The sequence below is a fragment of the Lucilia sericata genome, unplaced genomic scaffold (assembly GCF_015586225.1).
Source record: "Lucilia sericata isolate MDLA Ls3-8-SP2 unplaced genomic scaffold, ASM1558622v1 Contig001261F_arrow, whole genome shotgun sequence".
Classification (NCBI taxonomy): domain Eukaryota; kingdom Metazoa; phylum Arthropoda; class Insecta; order Diptera; family Calliphoridae; genus Lucilia; species Lucilia sericata.
In genome coordinates, this window is record NW_023995214.1 from 107,756 (window position 1) to 125,303 (window position 17,548).

The following is a 17,548-nucleotide window of genomic DNA, read 5'->3' on the forward strand; positions in this document are numbered from 1 at the left end:
CTGAACTAGAACTGAACTAGAACTGAACTAGAACTGAACTAGAACTGAACTAGAACTGAACTAGAACTGAACTAGAACTGAACTAGAACTGAACTAGAACTGAACTAGAACTGAACTAGAAATGAACTAGATCTGAACTAGAACTGTACTAGAACTGAACTAGAACTGAACTAGAATTAAACAACAACTAAACTAGAACTGAACTAGAATTAAACAACAACTAAACTAGAACTAAACTAGAACTGAACTACAACTAAATTAGAACTGAACTAGAACTTAAATAGAACTTAACTAGAACTCAACTAAAACTGAATTAGAACTGAAACCGGAATGAACTAGACTGAACTAGAACTGAAGTAGAACATAAATAGAACTGAAGCAGAAATGAATTAGAACTGAACTAAAATAAATGAAATGATCTTGAACTGAACTAGAGCTGTAATATAACTGAATTAGAAGAGAACCAAAAATAAACAAAAACTGAATTAGATACTTTAAAAAGCCAATTTTTTTTTTTTTTAAATTAAATAATACTTAAAAACTAATTTAAATAAAAAATAAATACATTTATGTTTATAACACCATTTACATTATTTTTTATTAATATTCACTTGTTGTAGAAATACACCAAAACTATAAACTAAATTAAAACATTATTGCAACAGATCTGAATAGAGTTAATATAGTAACCAATCAATGCAACATTAAATAAATATATAGAGTAAAATAGTTTTTTTTTTATTAAAAATTTCTGGTTTGAATTATATATATCTTTGTTAAAGTGTATTGTTGCTGCTCTTTTGCATTTAAATAGGTTTATACAACAAAGTGGTAACATACTTCTTACGATAACGATGTGTAGCACTCAAAACCATAACACCATCTTTAATCGATAATGCATATAAATGATTTAACATAACATGATTCGGTTCAGGCAATAAAGTCGGTTCACACTGTTGAAAATATGAAAAATATTAGATGCGCTTCAAAAGTCATAAAATAGATAGACTCACCGACAAAGGAGTATCCTTATTCAAAATAACCTGCAATAGATGAGGCGGCAATATGGGTGGACCCGATACCTTTTCCCATGGTTTAGATTGTGGTACATCTTGTGAATATTCCTTGTCGGCATTATTGACACAGTTTTCACTATCTTTAGCTAATGCCTGAAATACTTCAAAATCCGATTGGCGAACCGAAACTAAATTCGTCTTTTCACCAACATCATTTTCCACGCTTTTCTATAATTACAAATGTATACAATAACAGAAAAATTTCACAGTTCAATACTATGTAAAATGATAACAAAAGGAATTTAAATTTATTTATTTACAAAATTATTTGTTGTTTATTAATTTTGTTTGCTCAAAAAAAAACTGAACGAATTGTAGACAGTACATACGAAGCTTCTCTTTTCCACCCGCCTATATATTAAAGTTGTTTTATTAAACAATTAACATTGAGTGTTATTTATTAAAAAACAGTGGTTTCTTCAGCTTAAAAATATATGGAATTCCCAGAACCATTACGCTCATATAAATAAGTATAAAAAATAAACTTATTTTAAAATCTTATTCACAACTGTATTATTAAAGAAACACAAAAATACAAAATACTTTTCATTTTGTTCATATTATATCAGAGACTGAATATTGTATCAAGTTCTAGTTCAGTTTTATTTCAATCCTATTTAAGTTCTATTTCAGTTATGCATATTTGATATCTATTTGGGATCTATTTCAGTTCTAGTTCAGTTTTAGTTCAGTTCTAGTTCAGTTCTAGTTCAGTTCTAGTTCAGTTCTAGTTCAGTTCTAGTTCAGTTCTAGTTCAATTCTAGTTCAGTTCTAGTTCAGTTCTAGTTCAGTTCTAGTTCAGTTCTAGTCCAGTTCTAGTTCAGTTCTAGTTCAGTTCTAGTTCAGTTCTAGTTCTAGTTCAGTTCTAGTTCAGTTCTAGTTCAGTTCTAGTTCAGTTCTAGTTCAGTTCTAGTTCAGTTCTAGTTCAGTTCTAGTTCAGTTCTAGTTCAGTTCTAGTTCAGTTCTAGTTCAGTTCTAGTTCAGTTCTAGTTCAGTTCTAGTTCAGTTCTAGTTCAGTTCTAGTTCAGTTCTAGTTCAGTTCTAGTTCAGTTCTAGTTCAGTTCTAGTTCAGTTCTAGTTCAGTTCTAGTTCAGTTCTAGTTCAGTTCTAGTTCAGTTCTAGTTCAGTTCTAGTTCAGTTCTAGTTCAGTTCTAGTTCAGTTCTAGTTCAGTTCTAGTTCAGTTCTAGTTCAGTTCTAGTTCAGTTCTAGTTCAGTTCTAGTTCAGTTCTAGTTCAGTTCTAGTTCAGTTCTAGTTCAGTTCTAGTTCAGTTCTAGTTCAGTTCTAGTTCAGTTCTAGTTCAGTTCTAGTTCAGTTCTAGTTCAGTTCTAGTTCAGTTCTAGTTCAGTTCTAGTTCAGTTCTAGTTCAGTTCTAGTTCAGTTCTAGTTCAGTTCTAGTTCAGTTCTAGTTCAGTTCTAGTTCAGTTCTAGTTCAGTTCTAGTTCAGTTCTAGTTCAGTTCTAGTTCAGTTCTAGTTCAGTTCTAGTTCAGTTCTAGTTCAGTTCTAGTTCAGTTCTAGTTCAGTTCTAGTTCAGTTCTAGTTCAGTTCTAGTTCAGTTCTAGTTCAGTTCTAGTTCAGTTCTAGTTCAGTTCTAGTTCAGTTCTAGTTCAGTTCTAGTTCAGTTCTAGTTCAGTTCTAGTTCAGTTCTAGTTCAGTTCTAGTTCAGTTCTAGTTCAGTTCAGTTCTAGTTCAGTTCTAGTTCAGTTCTAGTTCAGTTCTAGTTCAGTTCTAGTTCAGTTCTAGTTCAGTTCTAGTCAGTTCTAGTTCAGTTCTAGTTCAGTTCTAGTTCAGTTCTAGTTCAGTTCTAGTTCAGTTCTAGTTCAGTTCTAGTTCAGTTCTAGTTCAGTTCTAGTTCAGTTCTAGTTCAGTTCTAGTTCAGTTCTAGTTCAGTTCTAGTTCAGTTCTAGTTCAGTTCTAGTTCAGTTCTAGTTCAGTTCTAGTTCAGTTCTAGTTCAGTTCTAGTTCAGTTCTAGTTCAGTTCTAGTTCAGTTCTAGTTCAGTTCTAGTTCAGTTCTAGTTCAGTTCTAGTTCAGTTCTAGTTCAGTTCTAGTTCAGTTCTAGTTCAGTTCTAGTTCAGTTCTAGTTCAGTTCTAGTTCAGTTCTAGTTCAGTTCTAGTTCAGTTCTAGTTCAGTTCTAGTTCAGTTCTAGTTCAGTTCTAGTTCAGTTCTAGTTCAGTTCTAGTTCAGTTCTAGTTCAGTTCTAGTTCAGTTCTAGTTCAGTTCTAGTTCAGTTCTAGTTCAGTTCTAGTTCAGTTCTAGTTCATTTCTAGTTCAGTTCTAGTTCAGTTCTAGTTCAGTTCTAGTTCAGTTCTAGTTCAGTTCTAGTTCAGTTCTAATTCAGTTCTAGTTCAGTTCTAGTTCAGTTCTAGTTCAGTTCTAGTTCAGTTCTAGTTCAGTTCTAGTTCAGTTCTAGTTCAGTTCTAGTTCAGTTCTAGTTCAGTTCTAGTTCAGTTCTAGTTCAGTTAAGTTCTAGTTCAGTTCTAGTTCAGTTCTAGTTCAGTTCTAGTTCAGTTCTAGTTCAGTTCTAGTTCAGTTCTAGTTCAGTTCTAGTTCAGTTCTAGTTCAGTTAAGTTCTAGTTCAGTTTAGTTAGTTCAGTTCTAGTTCAGTTCTAGTTCAGTTCTAGTTCAGTTATAGTTCAGTCTAGGTCAGTTCTAGTTCAGTTCTAGTTCAGTTCTAGTTCAGTTCTAGTTTAGTTCTAGTTCAGTTCTAGTTCGGTTCAAGTTCTGTTCTAGTTCAATTATAGTATAGTTCTACTGGTCTTTTATTGAAAATAAGATTTTTAGCAATAAAATGTATCATTAACTTAAATTTTGACGTTTCACTAAAACTTTTATTATACAAATACTAATGTTTCACTAAAATTAAATCTGATCTGATTTCTGACGGTTTCAAGAAGTTCGTTTTAATAAAGTTTTACTGTATATAAAAATAGTTTGCTATATGTATAACACATTATTTTCTATAATCTAATCTAGATTATAACGTTTTTAAGATAAATGAAACATTGTTATTACCAGATTCTGTTGGAAAAAAACAAAAATATTTTAAAAAGTCTTTATAACTACTGCCAATAACATACCAGCTAAAATATAAAACGAAATTTTTATGCAGAATAAGTTTCCTTTACTTTATTCACTGAACATTTTCAATAAAAATTTTTTCCAAAAGTCTGGATTTGAAATACCTTTGCATTAAACCACTGTGCCTATCATATGCATTTAACAATTGCTCTCATTTTGTTTTCCTTTGTATGTTAATGATGAATACAACAATCTTTAATACTATTAACAATTGTTCCCCTTAAGTGATTGCACAACAAACATTATAATCATCACCAAAATCATCATCATCGCCACTTAAATGTTTTATTTCACGGATTGTACATAGTATGTAAACAAAAGAACATTAGAACTACGTCATGCATGTTTTTTAAGATAATCAAGGCACGAATGTATAGATGGATGGTTGGTTGGTTCGTTGCTTAATAGTGATATCGATTTTCACAGTTAAAGAATAAAGTCGTAGCACAACACATACACATAATTTAAAATAATTTTTTAATGAAGAAAATTAAAGAAGACAACTTACCAATTTGGGATCATGTTTCCATTCACCATCAACACAGAATTTATATTGATGATCTCCTTCGGGCAAATCGATAATGGTAACAAAATTGCCATGACTGCGTACCATGGGTATGGGCTTCCACTTGGTAAATGTACCAGAAATCATAACATTCTGGCCACCGCCATCCCAGCGTAAAACGGTAGGTAATGCAGGATTACGCAAATCTTCTTCATCCTGTTGTTGCTGCGTCTTTTGCTGGGACTCATCGTTTGCTTCCGCAGCAGCGGCGGAAGTATCTTTATGTTGGGGCATTATTTGAGTTGTAGTTGAGGATATTGATGAAGTTGTAGTACCTTCCGATATAGTACTTGAGCGTTTGCGCGGTTCAGTCGAACTAAACTCAGGGTCGACAGCGGCAGCAGCTGTTTGTTGTTGCTGCTGCTGCTGTTGTTGTTCGTTCGCTGCTTTGCCAATTGGTTTTGTATAATAGGGTTCGGATGTTGTTTCGTCGTCTTCTTGTGACGAGCCACCGTGTAAAACTGAATCACGCTTTTTGTCAAACGTGAATGCCTGTCCACCACTGACAGCCGCTATACCCTGTGCCGTTGAGCCACCCTCACCTCTTAGGGGCAATTCACGAAACGGAGAATTTGGTGTAGAGATGTCGCTGGACTTGTGGCGTTCTCTATGCATACTAGTGCTACCAGCATTACCCATTTTTCTTTTGTAGATAAGTTATTGGAAACAAATATAAATAAAACTTCTCAAATTAATCATCAATTTATTACATATGGACGTTTACGTTTTTTTCTTTTATTTTTCAGTTACAAGTTAATTGGCACTTTTATTTAGTTGGTTTCGTGTGGCAGCTTTTCATTACTAGCAAATTTTTCATGAATTTCATAAAATTATTGTCGTTTTTTAGGAAAATTTCATAAATTACGTTTCTTATTTCAATGTCACAAAGAAGGAAATTTTCTTTTTGATAAAATTTTTTCTTATTTTTCTTATGTCTATCAGTTTTATTATTTCGCACGCTGTTTTCTTTTTCGTTTCTCTGTGTAAATACTTGTTTACCTTCGTTTCTTTTATTATGGCAAACAAAGAATTTCAAGAAAAATAACAAGGAAATCAAAATGAAAACAAAATAAAGAACAGCTGTTAAAACAGAGTTGTTATGTGGATGAATCACCAATGTTATCATTTTATTGTACATGACATTTAAATAAAAAGCGGCATTTATTTTTGTAAATAAACGTGTTTTTATGTTAAATTTTAACAAATAAAATCGTAGTTTTATGTGTTAAAATGCCTATAAATTGTAAATCTAATTGTGGCAACAAAGCAGTGTTAAAGGTATTTTATTTGTTTTATTACTGTAAAGTTTTTATTTTAAAAATGTCCATGTATTTTTTTAAAGCGTCCCAAAACCGCAGATGCTTTATGCAAAGAATGTTTTTTTGCTGCCTTCGAGGCAGAAATTCATCATACCATCACTTCCAGTAATTTATTTCGACGTGGTGAAAAGGTTGCTGTAGCAGCAAGTGGTGGCAAAGACTCCACGGTTTTGGCTCATGTGTAAGTTGTATTTGACAATAATAATTTTTGGAGTTAGCCAAAATGTTAAAGAATTTTGTATTTACAAATGTATATGATGTCGGAATGACCTATGCTAAGTTCTTTGTTTATTAAACCATCCGTAAATTCGGCTGTACATGTAAGCTTTGTGTGTATAGACAATTTTTTGAAATTTGAACTCTGTGAAATTTGGACAATACTTGATAAAACTATGATTTCGTCTAGCCCACATATAAATTTCTACTGGAAACTGGTCACTTAACTCATTAAGAATATATACATATATCTATCGTAATGGATAAACTTAGGAACTACGGCACACTAATCATAAACAAATTTTACTTTCAGCCTAAAACTACTCAACGAACGTCACGATTATGGTCTAGATCTAGTGCTTTTGTCCATAGATGAAGGCATCACCGGTTATCGCGATGATAGTTTAGAGACTGTAAAACAAAACCGCGATGACTATCAAATACCTCTGAAAATTCTGTCATACGAAGAACTTTATGGTTGGACCATGGATCGTATTGTTGCGCAAATAGGTCGTTCCAATAACTGTACATTTTGTGGTGTATTCCGTAGACAAGCCTTAGATCGAGGAGCCAAATTACTGGAGGTCGATAGTATAGCTACTGGTCATAATGCCGATGATATAGCAGAGACAGTGTTAATGAATATTTTACGTGGCGATACGGCACGTTTAAGACGATGCACCGACATTAAGACGGGCGGCAGTGAAGACTCTATACCGCGCGTAAAGCCTCTCAAATACACCTACGAAAAGGAGATTGTAATGTATGCTCATTATAAGAAACTAGTGTATTTTTCCACCGAATGTGTCTTTGCCCCCAATGCGTATCGTGGTCATGCCAGAGCTTTTCTCAAAGATTTAGAGAAGGTTAGACCGTCGGTAATAATGGATATAATACATTCTGGAGAACAATTGAGATTTAAGGATACCGTTAAGAAGCCGGTAAGGGGTATATGTGAACGTTGTGGTTTTGTATCCTCCCAACAGCCTTGCAAGGCTTGCGTGTTGCTAGAGGGTCTAAATCGAGGTTTACCTAAATTGGGTATTGGTAAGAAATCGAAAGGTGAACGTATGATAGCTGACCAGGAGAAAGAATTGGCTTTGAGAGAAAAGGCAAATTTGGTTAAGAATGATTTTTGATAAAGAGAAATAAATAAGAACTCGAATTAAAATTTTGTTTGTTTTCTTTGAAATTTATTTTGTTATAATTTTTCAACTATTTATAAAGAACAAGGTTACTGCAGCAATTTAGGTTTTAGGAGATAGTCGGTACAAATTGATCTCGTTGTAATAGTGCAGCAATTACTTTTGTTGCAATTAGAAGCTTTCCGTATATGTTGTTGTGAGTGCCAAGATTCTTAATAGATTTTCTGAAAAAAAAATAAGAAAAAAGTTATAAATTTTTTGGTTTTTCATTTGTCTATTTAGTTAGTAATGTAATTAAGTTTTTATAAAGCTCAGTGCCAATATCTAACCATAGTCCAAAACTGATTAAAACAAGACTCCCTTATTCCAAAAGAATATTGAAACAGTTTGTCAGCGTTTTAATCTTGTTATTGGTGTCTGTGAATGGTTTAAGTAATCATCATTGAAAGACAAATAAAACTTAAATTTTACAACTTTTAAAGAAATAATTACCTTTTTTTAAAAATGATGACAATAAGCAGCCGCAGAGGGATTTCAAAAAGTTCTCTTAGGAATTTATTTGCAAACTGAAATTAAGATTTTGATATGTTAAAAATTTTGTGATTAAAGTTGTAATAAGCAAGAAAATGTTAATTTTTAAAAATTGTACATTTCATGAAAAAAATATGCTCCGCAAATTTGGGTAATAAACAATTTGGGTATTGCTTGGATGAAATGAAATTTTTCTGCGAATTTTTTCTAGCACTATAAAACAGTTGTAAGTATTCTGTTAAATAGCGACTCAAAATTCGCTTGCTTTTGGAATTTTTAAGGAAAAAATACAAACCTTTTAAAATTTTCTGGTTTTATGAAAACTTTACACGTTTCCTCTCTACAGGTTATCACTGCAAATAAAAGAAAACTACAAGTTAAAATTTGTCTTTTTTTTTGGAATTTATATACAAATTATTTGTGTTAAAGTAACATCAGTCAAAGTTTATATTTAAAATCAATTATATTATTCATAAGAGATGTCAGAAATATTATAAACAAATCATCAGTGCCTTTATAAAGAAGAAAAACTAAGTACTATTGTAATTACCTTGTTCATAGAACCAGCAATACTTTCAGCTGACATCTTCCTTTTAGCTTCCCAAAACATAAGGTTAAAACTGTAAAAAATAAAGAGATTTTACTTTAGTATTTTATTTAATTAAAAATATACATTAAAAAAATATTTTTGTATTATTATCAGTTAAAAGTTTATATAAAATCAAGAATTTTTCATAAGAGATGTCAGAAAATTTTAAAACTTATTCATCAGTGCCCTACTTTGGAATATAAATATATTTGGAATTAAAACTTTAATTACCTTTTCAGCTAAAGCCTTTATTTAGACATAATTGTGCAATTGGCCTGTAATCACATCAAATGCTGCCATTTCTGACATTGGCGGCGTAGTCACATTAGATCACATTTTGTTTAGCAAAATCTGTAAATATGAAAAAAGGTTTTGTTAAAAAAAAATAATTAAATAAAACTGCATAATTTTTATATTAAATTTAAAGAAAAATTTTAAAGTTTTGTACATTTTGCAATAAAAATATGCTCCGCAAATTTTGTTAAACTCAATTTGGGTATTGCTTGGGCGAAATGTAATTTAATCTGTGAGTTTTGTTATAGCACTTTAAAACAGTTTAAAATTTTCTGCTAAACAGCGACTCTAAGCTCACGTCTTTTAGGAACCAATACGGAATACAATTGTTATTAAATTGGAATGTAATGAATATACTTTCCCTTCCAATGTTTAGGATAATGACAAAATTATTTTCTACTTTTCACAGTATTTGTTAAAACAGTTTTACTGTAGCCAAAAGTTCATTCCTGACAAACATTAGCCGAGTATGACATAGGGTCGTTCTAGAGTAAAGATCTTTTTGTCGTGGGAACGGATCACAGCATTTAAGTTTTTGTTCAAGATTCCTTTCAGCTATTTCACGACGACCATCCATCCCAATGGTTGGTTAAATTGCTAGAACATTCGTTTATATGTATGTATATTTTCAGTCATACCAAAGTGTGTTACTCCATATCTAGTTTTAAAATCACATTTTTCTTACAAATTAATAACTCTATTAAAAATTTCTTCTAAATAAACACACATTCCAAAATAAAACTCCCAAATGCCTCGCTTTATACGAAAAAAAAATTGTTGCGCAAGTCTCTAGACCACATAGCCTTAAGATTTTTCAATTGAACCAGCAGCCATATGGCGATAAATAACGCAAACTTGCTCTAGCAGCAAAGAGTTCTACAATCTTGGGTAATTATATCCCAAAACCATAGTTATAAATCACTGCTTACTTATTACTGTTAAATCGCATATTAATTATTAGCTTATAACTGCCAGGAACTTTCTTTTGTAAAACAAAAATATCTCTTACGTACAATTAAAAGCTATTTAATCTGGCGAACCGTTTGTCTTCTATTAGATTTGTAATATCTAACAAAAGTATAAATATTTCGCCAAATACATAAAAATTCTACATAACCTTAAATAAAACTTACCATATTTCCTTAAACAGCATTGAATTTATTGAAAATAAGTTTGTAGACATTATAAACATGTATTTTGTTTTTCATTTGATCACACATTTTTTGTGGTATTCGGTAAAGATGTTTTGGTTATTTAAAGATTCAATTACAACTTCTTGGATTGAAAGCAAAATATAAAATGAATGATGCAGCTTGTAAAACGGAAACAGCTAAATGACATTTAAACATGTAGAGTTGCATTTGCAATGCAATTCAAGTTATATTTGACATATAGGTGGCGCAGAAAAGTGTTACCAAATTTAGGAAATGTCAACACTGGGAAAATTACTTTATATATGTACCAATTTTTAATTGTAAACTTCTATCAGACTTCTAGTCTGATAGCATTATTGAAAATTCGGATCTGGCGAATATATGCGGTCTTCTAAAAACTGATTTCAACATACTTACGGACGAACAGACGGACCTGGTCAAATCGACTCCACTATCTATGAAGATTCGGAATATATATTCCTATATTTATATATATTATTATATAATAGGGTCGGAAAGTTATATTATATTATAAAATTGTATTGTAATACAAAGAGAATTACTCTTCTCACGTAAATGATGATTACAATAAGTCAAAAAAAGAACATAGTCGACAGAAATCTAAAAATAATCTAAAATTCTGTATTAAAAATGTTTAAAAGTAGAAAATTTTAAAATTGTAAAGAGAAAAAGTTGACGTTTTATACGTTTTTTGCTGAAAGTTGACTTATAATATGTACTAGGGTTCTATAAATCGACTTTCGAATAATCGAACAATCGACTTTTTGTCGAAAAAAGTCAAAAAGTCGAAGTCGACTATTTTGTTCCAAAAAAGTCGATAACTCGACTATCATCTATGAAAAAAGTCGACTTTGTAAATAAAAGTCGAAAAAAGTCGAAAAAAGTCGGAAAAAGTCGAAAAGTCGAAAAAAGTCGAAAAGTCGAAAAAAGTCGAAAAGTCGGAAAAAGTCGAAAAGTCGACCATTTATAAAATACTAAAAGTCGAAAAGTCGAAAAATCGACTTTTCATAAAGTGGAAAAAGTCGAAAGGTCGAAAATTCGACTTTTAACTAAATGCAAAAAGTCGAAAAGTCGACTTTTCGTTTGAACTATAGACCCTAATATCTACTTTAGAACCCTATTTTACAATACTTATTCTGACATAAACTTGGCAACCTTAAACAAACGGTACATTTAAAAAAAAGGTTCTAAAAAAATTGCACTTTTTTTACAGATTGTTTGCGTTTGTTTTTTTTTACTGCGAAAAAGACAAAATCCTTAGCAGGATGGCCTTAAAAATAGATGAAATCATGGACTTGTCCTTGGGTAAGTAACTGCAGTTAATAAAATATTGATTATAAATAAAACTGTGTAAATATTTTATAATTAGATGATTACATTGCCATTTCGAAAAAGTCCACAAACAATAATGCCGTTACAAACCACAGCAACAACAACAACAATAATCATGAAATGAACAACAAGCTCAATGATGCGAAGTTTGGTCGCCGAAAAGGCAATATAGACGACGAGGAGGAAGATGAAGATGAACTTTTGATTACAACAACTAAGGAAGAGTTAAATGAGGATGTGGTTATAGAGGAAATTGACACGGGTATTTGGAAAGGTCCCGATTCTTCTATATCCTATTTAGATTGCAATTCTCAGCAAAATGATCTAAGGGATAAACTAAATAGCAGTAATAATAGAAATGGCAATCTACAAGTCAGCTCGGTGCAATATCGCATGATGGCACCCAACAATGCGGCCAATAGACCACGTGGTATTCCTACACTACTGCCATTAGATGTGCAGGTGAATAATAACAGAAACTGGATAAACTATAGAAACAATAGAAAAGGTAATCGTGGAGGAAATCGTGGTTACAATAATTTTCGCAGAGGATTTAATAATAATGGTGGTGGTAACAACTTTAATGAATCCAATGTTAGTTCTGGTGTGGGAGGTGTTATTAATGGTCGTGTTCAAAGGAATCGTAAACAGGATTTTGAAAGGTTTGTAGGGTTTAGATTCATTTTCGTTACCAAACACATACTTTAATAAGAATTTTATTAAATATTTTATTTTTGTAAAAATATTCCCAGCAAAAATCTTCGTTTCTCTGTGGGCAGAAACAATAACAACAACAGCCCTAATCAAAATTCTAACACTGGCATACATAAGCCAGCACAAAACATGATTATTGAAACTCCCAGTAATTATATAAATCTAGTACCCAGTCCACCATTAAATTCTAGTTTTAAGATTCCCCAACATTCAACACCTGAACGCAGTAATAACACTAGTGGTGGCTCACAATCATTTCCAATTGGCAATTTAACTCCTCAAGCTGAAGCAGCTTTAAATTTAAATTCAAGTGTTATACAAAACTCAACAGCTGTATCACCTACTGGTAGCAGTAATGAAAGTCTGAAGAGTTTGTTGGGTTTCCAGGGAAATGTTTCGGGTGAAATGATGCCAGTCTTTGCTTCGCGTTTAATGGATTTCCTTCAAAGTGGTTTACAGAATCCAGCCGTTCATAAACCGGTGTATGATATGAAAATTCAAAAGGATATACATGAAATACAGGTAATATTTAAATCAGTGTAGAAAATTTTCTAAAAAAATTTGTCTATTTCTGTGATTCTAAAATTTATTTAAAATGTGTTTCTAGGATACTTTGTTTATGACCGATATTTTGTCTCTAAAATCATTTTATAGACTTTACCTTCTATTTGTTTTATTTCTTTTACAGAAAAAACCTTTACTTTATAAATGCCCTGGCGGTGAAGTTGTTAGTTCTGATGGTGCTGGTGTAAATTGCAAAATTATACCACGTACTAGTGGTGTATCATTAAATTGTCGCTTTGCTTAATGTAACTAACGTCTTATGTTTAAAAGTTTTGATACTCGAATGAATTTCTTATTTTATTATTTTCTTAACTTTATGAAGATTTTTGTTTATGAACAAAATGTTTTTTATTATATAAATGCTCGATGCATTTTAAAGTATAATTTTAAAAAATATAACTGTAAGAAATACAATTGAATTGAATTTCTATTTAATTTTATCATTAAAATATTTTTTTTTTTAATTCTTAAATAAATGCCGCATAATTAAAAAACTTGAATTGCATTTTTGAATGTTTATTAAGTTTTTTTTAGATTAGGTATGAATTTTGGAATAAATTTATTTGTTAGTGATGAATATTCTAACAAACTTCAATTTACATATAATTTATATCTTGCTAAACTAAAAGTTATTACTAATTTTTATGTTAATATAATTTAGGATCTCCTCATGCTTAGCATAGTGTTAATTTCCCAAACAATAATACGAGTACGATCAATAATCTCTCTTAATTGGCGATTTTTCAATTTTACTGTATCGATAAGTTCTTGGTTTTCTTGCAAAGCTTTACGGTACTCTTCGCATTGAGTGCCCTCCAAATTGCGATGATCAGTCTCATCTTTATAAGGTATCAAACTTTCGACATGAGTATATTCCATACCTTGAATTAAAAAAAAAAAATAGTTTTATAATGATTTGGCTAAGGACAGAAGCATTAACAACTTACCCTGTGGATAACCATCACTGCAACGTTCATAGATTAAACGCATGCGTTTGAATAGTAACCGAATGGTACGAAAATGTTCTTGTACCTTTTTCACGGTGCCATTGTCACGACTTGATGTAGGTTGTATGACTTTAAGAGCCGTGAATATCTCTTGAAATCTAGAGGTTATATCTTGTACTGTTTCCTGTCCAACGCGAGATAAAGTAACAATATTGATTTCTTTGTGAGGCTGTTGAGATATGGATAAGACATTATTTGATGAGGGTTGTGATTGCTGTTGTTGCTGCTGCTGATGTTGACCGGATGTCTGAGGCATTTGTTGAGACTGAGTTTGAAGAGAAGGCTGTTGCAGTTGTCCAGCTGGACTTTGTTGTGATGTTTGCTGCAAAGACTGTTGTTGTTGAGCCAACATAGCATTCATATTTGAACCACTGGGTCCACCTTGCATTTGGTGCCCTTGTTGCATGCCAACATTCTGCTGCATTTGTTGTTGCTGTGGCATTAAGTTACTTACTTGCGGACTACCGGCACCACCACCACCGCCAGCTCCACTTGCACCCACCATTCCCACATGTCCTGCCATACCCATTGTCATTTGTGGTCCCATGGGACCCATTTGTTGTTGCATTTGTTGCTGCTGCATGAGTTGTTGTTGTACATGTGAAGGAGACTGCATACCTACAGGATTCATAACACCCGGTCCCATGCCGCCTGCACCAACTGAACCAGCCATGCCTTGCATGCCCTGCTGTTGCATAGGATTGCCTTGTTGGGGCATCATACCACCTTGACCATAACCTCCAGCACCACCCATAGACATCATGCCTCCTCCACCAGGACCACCACCAGCTCCTGGCATCATACCGCCAGCGCCGGTTGAACCTCCCATTTGCATTTGATTCATTAACTGTTGTTGCTGCTGTTGTTGTTGTGGATTAAATTGGCCACGATGGCCCGCCAAAGGATTATTATAACCACCTGGATATTGACCAGACATTATTGTGTTGAATTTTTATTAGAAATTAAATAATTTCGTAGACTTTTGCGAAATTTCTATTGCTGAAACAACAAAAAATTGTTGTAAACTGGAAACAGTGTTGTTAAGTGTTATTGTAAATTATAAACAGTGCTGTTAAGTGTTTGGAAATGTTAAACTGTAAAAGAATTAATTCACTACTTTGCTAGAAAAGAAAATAAGGAAACAACATGCAAAAACAAAATGTTCTTGTATATTTTTGTAGGTGATTTTTAAAATTCATTAAATTTTACATAAAAATCTATTTTTGTAAATTTTTTGGAGTGAGGCTTTTACGGTTTACCAGGCGATATTTAAACACAAACAGTTAAAACCGCTTAATGGCGCTAGAAAAAAGCTTCGTTAACAACACTAACAGCTGTTTGTAAAAATTTGTTTTTGTTTTTTTTTTCGCGAGCCGGGAGTTTTTTGTTTGTTTTTGATACACAACAACGTGTAATTATTAAATTTCTATTGAATTTTTAAAAATCAATATGAATAAGCGTGAAGATGCTCTTAGAGAGGTAAGTTAATAAAAACAATTTAAAATGCTTTAGTTAGAGCTCCATTAATCCATAACCTTTCCAAAAAAAAAGGCTTTACAAAAAAATGAAGAAGAAACTCAACGTTGGCAAAACTATCTGAAGGAAAATGAAACAGCCATCGAAAATATGGCCATGTTTGGTAAACGCCTAACTGTGGATGTTATGGTACCAATTGGCAAAAAAGCCTTTATGCCGGGACATTTGCTGCACACGAATGAGGTTTTAGTTGGTCACTATCAGGGTTATTTCTCGAAATGCACCACTTTTAAGGCGAAAGAGATTTGTGATTTACGCATTAAAATGGCTAAGGAACATTTGAAGAAGTTGCAAACAGAAGCTGATTTATGGCAGTAAGTATATAGTTATAATGAAATTGATATTTTTGCAATTATATAGTTTATGTCCATTGTACCTATTGAAATGTTTAATTTAATTATTTTAGAAACAAACTGGATAAACCTTATGCCGAAGGCGTTATGCCTAGTGGTGAAGAACGTGAAATTATTGAAGATTTCAATGAAGAAGAGGAAAAATTATGGAAAGAAAAACATAGAATTCGCGTTAAACAGGCTAAACAAAAGGAACGCGAAGAAAGAGAAAAAGAATTACAAAAAGGAAACTTGAAAACTAAAAAAGTTCCTGAAGATAAAAGTGATGAAGAAATCTTCAAAATGTTAGAAGAAGCTGAGTTAATGGAAGAATTAGAACAAGAGCTGGACAAGCTAGAAGTAGATGAAGTCAATGATGATACAATAAGAAAGCTAATGTCAGGAGAAATGAAATTACCACAAGAAAAAAAGAGATTAGCTCATGATAAAAAAGACAGCGAAGAAAAAACTAACGAAGAATCAGGCCTTCGCAACAATATAGTGAAAAAGAATGATTTAAATAAAAATAATCAGATAAATACAAACAATAATGTACAACCAAATCCAGAAATAACGAATTTAGTAAATTCCCAAGAGGAAGATGACACCGAATTAGATGAGGAACCTTTACCCGAGGAAGTGACAATGATTAAAGAACAGGCTAAATTTCTTAATGCAGAAGATCAAATAGGTTTCTATGAATATCAAATAGAAATAATTAGACAAAAACTACAGAATTTGCCATTACGTACACAAAAAGAACTGGATGAAAAGATACGTTTGCTAAATGTTTTGGAACATTTGGAAGAACTACTAGAAATGGCTGAAGAGACAGTGGGAAACGAAGAATTGGCAGAAAAAGACTCCGAAGTGGAAGAGGACAGGGAAGAAAATGAACAACAGCCAGAAAATAAAGAACAAATAGTTTCAACAACCATACCTACAACACCAACAGCAAGTGAAGCAAATAAAACTAATCAAAAACGTCGCATATCCTTCGCCTTAGAGGATCAAACGTTAGAATTTAGAAAACATGAAGCTGTTACACAAATGTTACCACCTAAAACGGAAAAACCCAAACGTGATATTATAAAACTAGATGATAATGAAGAATTAAACAAAAATTCGGAAGTTATTAAAGCTCCTTTAGATAAAAAAGAACTAATACAAGCTAAAGTTGATAAAAATTTACAATTTGTTGCCGAAAATCAAAGTAAACAAGATTTTGATTTAGTACAACAGATATTACAATCCTCTATGGGTGAAGTTAATACATTATACATCAAATTTAAACATTCTCAACAAGAATCATACAAAAGAGATAATAAGGTTTCATCAGATATACCCGCCTCTCCAGCAGATTTCTATGATTTACATAAAAAGGCTTTAGAAACTGAAACTGAACCCTCAACTTTGTTTATAAATAGTTATGAGGGCGAAGATCAAGTTAGGACCCCCGTACTAAAGGAAGCAGACCGACAAGCAGCATTTGCAGATCCCAAAGCAGAAGTGAGTTGTGGTTTTGTGTTATTTTATATACATTTTCTTAATATCTTTTGTAATTTATTGCAGTTTTCCAATCCTTCTTTACAAGCCAAACCTATACTGAAAAATAAATCTGCTGTTGATAAAGAAAATCATTTAAAGGATTTACAACAGGATAATATTAATAAAAATAAGAAATCAAAGAAAAAATCGAATAAGAAAGAGGAAGATAATTGCTTTAGTGCTTATAACAAGGTAAATAAATATATTGATACTAATTACTTAAAACAATCAAGTTTTATTTAAATATTAATGTCATCCTTATTTTAAACATTTTAAGGTCATGAATGATGTTGTTGAAAAACCTTTAACAGAACCTGAACCTCTGCCTGATGTTAAATTCATTGATGCTCATACACCCAAAAAACGCATCAGTCGTTTTAAACAAATGCGCCAAGGAACAGATAAAACATAATTTTACTTTTTGTTTTTTTTTGTTTGTTTATTTTCGTTTTCTTTTTATTATCTTAAAATCTTAAACAAATTTGTATATTTTTCAAGCATTATAATAAAGTTTAACTTTTCTA

General features: G+C 31.9%; 5 protein-coding genes and 1 long non-coding RNA gene across 6 annotated transcripts; 3 read left to right on the plus strand and 3 right to left on the minus strand.

Annotated features, from left to right (window-relative positions):
- Nucleotides 1-566: 566 nt before the first annotated feature.
- On the minus strand, nucleotides 567-5,654 carry LOC119610674 (5'-AMP-activated protein kinase subunit beta-1). The gene is made up of 3 exons (XM_037965999.1): nucleotides 4,666-5,654; nucleotides 1,014-1,244; nucleotides 567-953 (listed from the first exon to the last, which is right to left on the minus strand). Exons 1-3 carry the CDS (start codon nucleotides 5,359-5,361, stop codon nucleotides 807-809), a joined length of 1,074 nt encoding a protein of 357 aa, XP_037821927.1. The 5' UTR covers nucleotides 5,362-5,654; the 3' UTR covers nucleotides 567-806.
- A 168-nt stretch (nucleotides 5,655-5,822) lies between these two features.
- LOC119610675 (cytoplasmic tRNA 2-thiolation protein 1) lies at nucleotides 5,823-7,428 on the plus strand. Its single transcript, XM_037966000.1, has 3 exons — nucleotides 5,823-6,000; nucleotides 6,065-6,222; nucleotides 6,571-7,428. The coding sequence occupies exons 1-3, from the start codon at nucleotides 5,953-5,955 to the stop codon at nucleotides 7,394-7,396; spliced, it is 1,032 nt and encodes a 343-aa protein (XP_037821928.1). The 5' UTR covers nucleotides 5,823-5,952; the 3' UTR covers nucleotides 7,397-7,428.
- On the minus strand, nucleotides 7,429-10,145 carry LOC119610677. Its single transcript, XR_005232009.1, has 6 exons — nucleotides 9,950-10,145; nucleotides 8,754-8,873; nucleotides 8,484-8,553; nucleotides 8,229-8,286; nucleotides 7,895-7,968; nucleotides 7,429-7,626 (listed from the first exon to the last, which is right to left on the minus strand). It is a non-coding gene; the product is annotated as an uncharacterized LOC119610677 (long non-coding RNA).
- A 996-nt stretch (nucleotides 10,146-11,141) lies between these two features.
- LOC119610680 (putative uncharacterized protein DDB_G0289263) lies at nucleotides 11,142-13,081 on the plus strand. The gene is made up of 4 exons (XM_037966006.1): nucleotides 11,142-11,296; nucleotides 11,361-11,985; nucleotides 12,076-12,559; nucleotides 12,726-13,081. Exons 1-4 carry the CDS (start codon nucleotides 11,257-11,259, stop codon nucleotides 12,843-12,845), a joined length of 1,269 nt encoding a protein of 422 aa, XP_037821934.1. The 5' UTR covers nucleotides 11,142-11,256; the 3' UTR covers nucleotides 12,846-13,081.
- Nucleotides 13,082-13,101: 20 nt separating this feature from the next.
- On the minus strand, nucleotides 13,102-14,638 carry LOC119610681 (mediator of RNA polymerase II transcription subunit 30). Its single transcript, XM_037966007.1, has 2 exons — nucleotides 13,549-14,638; nucleotides 13,102-13,482 (listed from the first exon to the last, which is right to left on the minus strand). The coding sequence occupies exons 1-2, from the start codon at nucleotides 14,543-14,545 to the stop codon at nucleotides 13,259-13,261; spliced, it is 1,221 nt and encodes a 406-aa protein (XP_037821935.1). The 5' UTR covers nucleotides 14,546-14,638; the 3' UTR covers nucleotides 13,102-13,258.
- Nucleotides 14,639-14,948: 310 nt separating this feature from the next.
- LOC119610668 (unconventional prefoldin RPB5 interactor-like protein) lies at nucleotides 14,949-17,548 on the plus strand. Its single transcript, XM_037965987.1, has 5 exons — nucleotides 14,949-15,087; nucleotides 15,160-15,458; nucleotides 15,551-16,985; nucleotides 17,049-17,216; nucleotides 17,302-17,548. Exons 1-5 carry the CDS (start codon nucleotides 15,058-15,060, stop codon nucleotides 17,434-17,436), a joined length of 2,067 nt encoding a protein of 688 aa, XP_037821915.1. The 5' UTR covers nucleotides 14,949-15,057; the 3' UTR covers nucleotides 17,437-17,548.

Excerpts from the sequence above, each read along its gene's own strand:
- LOC119610674 (XM_037965999.1), bottom strand. The coding sequence starts at position 5,361 with ATGGGTAATGCTGGTAGCACTAGTATGCATAGAGAACGCCACAAGTCC. Across the intron at positions 1,245-4,665 it reads GGAAACATGATCCCAAATTG|AAAAGCGTGGAAAATGATGT; the intron begins GTAAGTTGTCTT and ends TTGTAATTATAG. Across the intron at positions 954-1,013 it reads ATAAGGATACTCCTTTGTCG|TGTGAACCGACTTTATTGCC; the intron begins GTGAGTCTATCT and ends TATTTTCAACAG.
- LOC119610675 (XM_037966000.1), top strand. The coding sequence starts at position 5,953 with ATGCCTATAAATTGTAAATCTAATTGTGGCAACAAAGCAGTGTTAAAG. Across the intron at positions 6,001-6,064 it reads GCAACAAAGCAGTGTTAAAG|CGTCCCAAAACCGCAGATGC; the intron begins GTATTTTATTTG and ends ATTTTTTTAAAG. Across the intron at positions 6,223-6,570 it reads TCCACGGTTTTGGCTCATGT|CCTAAAACTACTCAACGAAC; the intron begins GTAAGTTGTATT and ends TTTTACTTTCAG.
- LOC119610680 (XM_037966006.1), top strand. The coding sequence starts at position 11,257 with ATGGCCTTAAAAATAGATGAAATCATGGACTTGTCCTTGG. Across the intron at positions 11,297-11,360 it reads AATCATGGACTTGTCCTTGG|ATGATTACATTGCCATTTCG; the intron begins GTAAGTAACTGC and ends TTTTATAATTAG. Across the intron at positions 12,560-12,725 it reads AGGATATACATGAAATACAG|AAAAAACCTTTACTTTATAA; the intron begins GTAATATTTAAA and ends TTTCTTTTACAG.
- LOC119610681 (XM_037966007.1), bottom strand. The coding sequence starts at position 14,545 with ATGTCTGGTCAATATCCAGGTGGTTATAATAATCCTTTGGCGGGCCAT. Across the intron at positions 13,483-13,548 it reads CAGTGATGGTTATCCACAGG|GTATGGAATATACTCATGTC; the intron begins GTAAGTTGTTAA and ends TTTTAATTCAAG.
- LOC119610668 (XM_037965987.1), top strand. The coding sequence starts at position 15,058 with ATGAATAAGCGTGAAGATGCTCTTAGAGAG. Across the intron at positions 15,459-15,550 it reads ACAGAAGCTGATTTATGGCA|AAACAAACTGGATAAACCTT; the intron begins GTAAGTATATAG and ends TAATTATTTTAG. Across the intron at positions 16,986-17,048 it reads TTGCAGATCCCAAAGCAGAA|TTTTCCAATCCTTCTTTACA; the intron begins GTGAGTTGTGGT and ends AATTTATTGCAG.